Source organism: Myotis brandtii, unplaced genomic scaffold (genome assembly GCF_000412655.1).
Source record: "Myotis brandtii unplaced genomic scaffold, ASM41265v1 scaffold1086, whole genome shotgun sequence".
NCBI lineage: Eukaryota > Metazoa > Chordata > Mammalia > Chiroptera > Vespertilionidae > Myotis > Myotis brandtii.
This window is the reverse complement of record NW_005353696.1, coordinates 8,732-16,283: the sequence shown is the minus strand read 5'-3', so window position 1 is coordinate 16,283 and position 7,552 is coordinate 8,732. Positions and strand designations below refer to the sequence as shown.

Here is a 7,552-nt window from a genome sequence, read left to right as displayed (position 1 = left end):
GGCATTCCCAAAGGAGTAATACTATTCAGAAATTCGATGGGGAAATTTTCCTTTGTTTCTTTGTTATGGGGTGGGGCCACAACATTAGTAACAAAGAAACAGAATTAAAACTTAATTGTGGGGAGCTGCTACAGTGTTTTGGACAGGTTCAAGCCTTGGACTGATGAGAGGGCACAGTCCTCTCATTGCCACGTGTAAGTCCCAGCTTGGAGGGCAGGGCCCTCCCAGCACAATTATAGCCAACAGCTATAGTTGTAAGCTTGAACCTATGGTCCGAACACGTGGCCCCACGTGCCTGAGTGATGTAGGCTTTATAGAGTTCAGGTACATGTAGTTGTAGGATTGAAACCCAGGAGAATGTTGTAAACATCTTGGTCATGCCCTTACTTTGCCTCATGGCATCTGCTATAAAATAAAGACACGGCTGTGGTCGTGGTTGCTATCTCTCAGAGAAGCAGCGTCCCACCGAGACCCAGCTTTCATTCTCTTGTCTGTCTTTTCTAAGCCTTTCTGCCACCACCACTCAGGGTCACCCTTGGCCGTGCTGGCGTAGCACACTTTATAAAGATATGCCTCCATGCTCCGAGGGCGGGTTCCTGCCTCAAACCCTGCCCTCACCGGAAACAGCTCTGGGAAACAGCTCGGGGGAGGGGGCAGCCGTTGCCAAGACAACCCCTGCAGGACAGACTTCCTTCCGCTTGGCTGCTGACGGTTGTGGTCGTGATGAACACCACCCATGGTTTTTAAATAAGTAGATACCACCTTTAACATATACTAAAGTACTGTACTTGGGTCTATTTTGGGGCTTTCTATTCTATTATGTTGTTTTCTTTATTCATAAATCACGATCACACACTATTTTAAATACAGAAGCTTTGCAGAATGTATTAATATTTATTAGCTGCCTCTCATAACTCTTTATTTTTATTGTTTCCCTAGCTAGTCTTATGTGTATATTTTTCCTTATGAACTAGTGTTAACTTGTCTAGCTTCATAAAAATATTTCCTTGGTGTTTTTATTGGGATCACATTAATTTATAAGTTAACTTAATGTTAAGACATTTTAACCAAGAATAGTGATGTTTTATAATTTGTTCAAGTTACTTTTGTGCCTTTCAAAATATTTAATATTTATTAGTTTTGAATGTCTTAAATGCTTTTCCTAACTATATTATCTTTTGTTGTTATATGTTTTAACTCATTATATCTTTTAACTAGTTATTTTTCATGCAATGATTAGTATTATTTTTGCATTTAATTTTATATCCTACTACCTTGTTGAATATTTTATTTAGTTTTATTATTGCTTTCGTAGGATTTCCAGGTATATTGTCATATCATCTGTAAATAAAGATAGTTATGTCTTTTATTTTTCAATTCTTATTCCTCTAATTGTTTTCTCTTGTCTAATTGTATTAGCTAATAACTCCATAGTAATGTTGAATAATAGTCGATAGTGGCATCCTTATATTATTTCTGACCTTAATGGGAATGCCTCTTGGTGTTCTCTATTTAGTAATATGCTGACATTAGGATTGAGGTGTGAGTATGTAAAATGGAACTATCTACCCATTTCTATTTTTTTTTTCAAGAATTTTTATTAGTAATGGGTGTTGGATATTTATCAAAGTCTTTTCAGCATCTATGGATATAATCATATGATTTTTCTTTACTGACTCATTAATATATACATTATGTTAACTAATTTTCTAAAGTTGAACCATTATTGCATTCTTGGTATAAATCCCATTTCATGATGAAATATTATTTTCTTACTGTAGTGTTGGAGTTGTTAGCTAATCTATCACTTAGAATTTTTGCATCAATATTTATAAATGAATTCCATCTAAAATTTTCCTTTTTGCATGTATCACATCTTTATTACGTTTTGGTATGATTGCTTCATAAAAAAAACTGGATGTTTGCTGTGGCCAGGTGGCTCAGTTGATTGGAGCATCATCCCATACACCAAAAGGTTGTTGGTTCAATTTCTGGTTAAGGCACATACCTAGGTTGTGGGTTTGATCCCTGGCTGGGTGCATACAGGAGGCAACGGATTGATTGTTTTCCTTCATTTTCTATGTTCTGAAATGATGTGTATAGATTGGGACTATCTGGTTGTTGAGAAACAATTCCCAATTCTCCAGGAGTTTCTTGTATTTCTGCACATCTTGCAAGTTAGGCACTAACTGCCCTTTGTTTCCTACTGTCCTAGCTTTGTTCCCTTTGTGTAGTGCAAGGTATCTTCCAACCTTAGAAAATATAGTGTCTCCCTGTACAGGGCATATTTCAATACAGCTCTAGAAGACAAAGCTACTGTTCCCTGTAGAGCAGCGGTTCTCAACCTGTGGGTCGCGACCCCTTTGGCAGTCGAACGACCCTTTCACAGGGGTCGCCTAAGACCATCCTGCATATCAGATATTTACATTACGATTCATAACAGTAGGAACATTACAGTTATGAAGTAGCAACGAAAATAATTTTATGGTTGGGTCACAACATGAGGAACTGTATTTAAAGGGCCACAAGGTTGAGAACCACTGCTGTAGAGCAAAAAGCAAACATGCTCACTGTCCAGTATAAGAAAAATAATGTTTCCCTTCAGAACACAAGACCGGCATGCTTATTGCCCATTGTAAAATACTCAAGTGCCATACCTCAGGGTTCTTCTCCTGTAATGCAGTGGACTGCCGGTCTCAGTGTTATCTGCCCCTTTTTGCATTGCCCTGTGGGGATTGGGGCTCAGGAAACTGGTTCCAAATACTGGTATGGTAGCTACTGCTATTGCAATGAGTAATTTACTGTCTTTCATCTCTGATCCTGGAGCCTCATGTTTTCTACTAGCATTAATGAAATTGTGGCAGGCTCGCTTGTTAGCTTGCAAGTAAGGTAACATCTCCCACCCTTCTCACTTGACATTGGTCTTTAAAGTTGTGGTAAAATTATTCTAGAAACCATTTGGTAAAGTAGTTTTATGGTAACTTTCTATTTCTTCTATGGAAATCAGTCTGTTTAAGCTTTTAATCTTTACTGTTCACTTTAAAATTTTTATGTGCTTATTTATTTGGAGCAAAGGAATGGGGTCTCTTGAATGAACTTTTTATTTTCCCTTGAGGTCTCTTGGCTTATCTTTCATGAAGAACCATTGCAATTTTGAATAACTACAGCGCCTTCTTAGCTTACAGTAAATAAAGTATGCTTAGTAGCTAAAGTTATAAAGATGAATGTCCTTTCTGTGTTGGTCTTTTTATGGGTGGTAGCAGTACAGTCATTATAAAGGTGAATGGCCTTTCTGTTTGTTTTTCTGCAGGTGGTGGTTGTACAGGCAATTAGTGCTCTCTGTCAGAAATACCCGAGAAAGCATGGCGTCATGATGACTTTCCTCTCCAACATGCTCCGAGACGATGTAGGTGGACTAGTTTGTAAATCATAGGAAGTTGCTCTCTTAAATTCTTACGATTCCCATTAAATGTCATAGTATTTAAAGCAGCATGTGTCTCTCAAATAGTGTGCTTACTTCTGGTTGCTGACTTATCATTACTAAACATGCTATGGCTCTAGCTTTCCCTGCAGAAAAAAACACACTTCTGTTTCTTTCATGAAGGAAGGGAAGGGAAATTTTAATATTATAAGCATAAGCCTTGGAGTATAAGCATTTCTCCAAAAACCATCCTCAGAACTAATGGGAGTTTTCTCTTTTGCCAGGGAGGCTTTGAATATAAACGGGCCATTGTGGACTGCATCATCAGCATTGTGGAAGAGAACCCTGAGGCTAAAGAAGCAGGTCTAGCCCACCTCTGTGAATTCATTGAGGACTGTGAACACACTGTTCTGGCTACAAAGATTCTACACTTGCTGGGCAAAGAGGGCCCCAGAACGCCTGCTCCCTCCAAGTATATCCGCTTTATTTTCAATAGAGTCGTACTGGAAAATGAGGCTGTTAGAGCTGGTAAGTCATTGGAACACTGATAATGGTGTAACTGCTGATCTTTTTAAATGTGTAACTCAAGGGGGTGGTGATGAAATTGGAAAATTTCTACTTGATGGTGGGATCCTTCCTATACTTCCCGTGTTTGATAAACTTGAAATAGCCACTCATGAACTTATTTCCCACTTTCTCTTCAACTCACTATAATCTAGCTCTCTTCCTTAAAAATCCTCTGAAGCTATTTAAAAAATATATCACTTATAAGCGAGTTGGAAAATCAAGTTAAATACTCTAATGTTTTTATCTTTGTTCACCTCTCAGTCAGTTTAATGTACTATTGACTAAACTCTCCCTTGGCTTCCACAATAGCCTGCATCTTTCCATCACTCCTCAGTCTTATTTATAGAGCTTCTCTTCCATTCCCTAAAATAATAGTTTTCTTAGGGATTTGTCTTCTTACCGTACACACTTATTCTGGTGATCATTTTCAGAGCTCTATTCATAGGCGGTGACATTGCAGTCATGTCTCTTTCCTGAACTTTTATGTCCAACTATCTAAGGCACTTCTAATTCAACTTAAAACTAAACTCACCCAAACCTTTATCATCCATTCCTTTGGAAAGGCAGAAACTTATTCTCCTGTTTTATAATCTCCACCTGTTCTTTGGCAAAATTCCATCAATTCTGACTCTTTAATATTTCTTCGTTCTCTTTTTCCTTTATTTTCATGGGTGCTGCTTTAGGCTCTCCTTCATTTCCAGTGCCAACTAGTGTGACTGCTGCCACTCTCATACAGATCCAGTCTGTACTCCACACTGTGCTACAAAAATGGACTTTGCATTTAAAATCTGCTTATAAGTTTAGTGTAGCGTACTCTGCTGCAAATACACAAATTCATCCTGTGTTTAACATCCTATGTAATAAAAGGGTAATATGCAAATTGTCCCCTTGACTGGGAGTTCGACTGGAGTTCGACCAGGAGGCAGGACCAGCCTGCCAACTGCCACGGCCCCTCCCCCTGGCCTGTCCCACCCCCTTTCACTCCCCACCCTCCCCGATCGGGGGCGGGGACGGCCAACCTCCCACATCCCCTCCCGCCAGCCGTGCACCAGGCCTCTAGTCTATACTAATAATCTATACTAATAAAAGGGTAATATGCTAATTAGACCAGACATCTTCCGGACATCCTTCCAGACAAAGCCATGGTGGTGGGGCTGAGGCAGAGGCAGTTAGGGGCGATCAGGCCAGCAGGGGAGAGCAGTTAGGGGCGATCAGGCCAGTAGGGGAGAGTAGTTAGGGGGATCAGGTCAGCAGGGGAGAGCAGTTAGGGCAATCAGGCAGGCAGGGGAGCAGTTAGGGGCATCAGGCAAGCAGGAAGAGTGGTTATGGGCAATCAGGCAAGCAGGCAGAGTGGTTAGAGGCGATCAGGCAGGCAGGCAGGTGAGCAGTTAGGAGCCAGAGGTCCCGGATTGTGAGAGGGATATCCGACTGTGTCCCCTCCCCGAGGTCGTGCACAAATTTGTGCACCAGGCCTCTAGTCTATACTAATAAACTATACTAATAAAAGGGTAATATGCTAATTAGACCAGACATCTTCCAGACGTCCTTCCAGACAAAGCCATGGTGATGAGGCAGAGGTAGTTAGGAGCAATCAGGCCAGCAAGAGAGAGCAGTTAGGTTAGGGGCAATCAGGCCGGGAGGGGAGAGCAGTTAGGGCAGTGGTTCTCAACCTGTGGGTCGTGATCCCTTAGGCGGTCGAACGACCCTTTCACAGGGGTCACCTAAGACCATCCTGCATATCAGATATTTACATTACGATTCGTAAAATAGCAACATTACAGTTATGAAGTAGCAACGAAAATAATTTTATGGTTGGGTCACAACATGAGGAACTGTATTTAAAGGGCCAGAAGGTTGAGAACCACTGAGTTAGGGGGATCCCTGAGGGATCGGGCCTAATCCGTCAGTCGGACATCCCCTGAGGGGTCCTGGATTGGAGAGGGTGCAGGCCGGGCTGAGGAACCCCCCCACCCATCCCCATGCATGAATTTTGTGCACTGGGGCTCTAGTCCTTTAATAATAGAGGCTAAACCACAACCTATTTTTGTTTTATTTCTAGTCTCTCTTGTCTGCTCCTGCTCTCAAACATGGGATCCTATTCTTCAGCCTTCCTCACCTGTGTCTAGTTCCAATATGACATTATGCTTTCTTCTCTGGACTGAGGGTCTTTGCACTTGTCATTCTCTCTGCCTTTAATACTATTTTCCTTCCATTTCCCTTTGGCTAATGTTACTTGTTCTTCAATATTTAGCTCTACTTTTCTTCACCAATTCTGACTTAAGTTTCTTTCTCTGTATTCACTTATCTTCCTGGATATGGTTCTATCATGGACTTATTGTGCTGTGTTGTAATCATCTTTTTACTTACCTGTCATTCCCACTAGACTACAACTCCTTCATGTCAGGGGCTATTTCTTCTATCTTTCTTTCCCCAGCACCTATCACAGTTCCTTGCAAAAGTTATGTGAGCAATAAATCTTTATTGAATTAAGTGAATTTTAATAATAGAGCATCTTTTTATGCTTGGAGCTGGTTGTTTGAGATTATAGCTTAATTATATCAGTATGATATATAAGAGGTTGTAGTGGGAATGGAGGAGTGCTCATAAAAAGAAATTGATATGATTTTTCCTACAATGCATGGAGGATTTTCCTATTCATAGCACTCTTGGGCCTACAGATTTCTGTTTATGCTTAAATGGATCAAAGAAATAAGATCAAGACACAATAAAACAATAAGAGAGTTTATTCCCTCTGAACATGGGTAAACTTTTCTAATTTTTTGAATGATTATTACTTAATGCAAGAAACCAATATTTACGTTGCTTCATTTTATGCTTCATTATAGCTGCTGTGAGTGCTTTGGCTAAATTTGGGGCTCAGAATGAGAATCTCCTCCCAAGCATCCTTGTACTCTTACAAAGGTAAGTAAAAGAATGTCATTTTTTTGGAGTCTTTTTTTTTTTTTTAAATAAGAACTGCCATATGGCTGAATAGAGTTCCTCATTGTACCATATCAAATGCATTACAGGACCTAAGAATAGAGCTGATGGAGTAAGTGAGGGGCAAATGGCATTTTTGTTCTCTTCTAGTAATTTTGTGTATGCTAAGTACATATAAAATTTGATTTTGAATTTCTCATTTCTCTTTGTGTGAGTTTGAGAAAGTGACTTAAAGGTGTATGCCTCAATTTGTATATTAGGGGCTAACTTCAAAGTGATTCACTAAGTAGAGTTGCAAATTTCAGCTTCTCATGGTCTCTCTGACTCCCTATTTGATGAGGAAAAGACTTGATGTGAGCAAAAACTGTGATTATATCTTATTAAAAGAGAAAAATTACAAACCAAAGGCTGGTTGGTTTAAATGAACAATGCTTGGATTTTGAGTGCTTTTTAATATCCTTAGAAAGTCTAACATTCCCATTTTTTAATTATAAAGAAGCCTAAGTCTTTATCAGGATCATGTGGTTGCAGACCCAAGAAAAGACTCCAAACTGCTATCTTATGTTATTGAGTTCTTCCTAATTATTTTTTAATTCTTTATTATTATTATTTTTTAAAATATAT

General features: G+C 39.6%; 1 protein-coding gene across 3 annotated transcripts in view; it reads left to right on the top strand.

Annotated features, from left to right (window-relative positions):
- Positions 1 to 7,552, top strand: part of LOC102259544 (coatomer subunit gamma-2) — an 81,325-nt gene that overhangs the window by 69,023 nt on the left and 4,750 nt on the right. For all 3 annotated transcript variants that reach the window (XM_014542787.1, XM_005857217.2, XM_014542794.1), the window contains exons 13-15: positions 3,311 to 3,406; positions 3,706 to 3,949; positions 6,835 to 6,910. In XM_014542787.1, the coding sequence (XP_014398273.1) occupies positions 3,311 to 3,406; positions 3,706 to 3,949; positions 6,835 to 6,910 (416 nt within the window). The remainder of the gene's footprint in view (positions 1 to 3,310; positions 3,407 to 3,705; positions 3,950 to 6,834; positions 6,911 to 7,552) is intronic.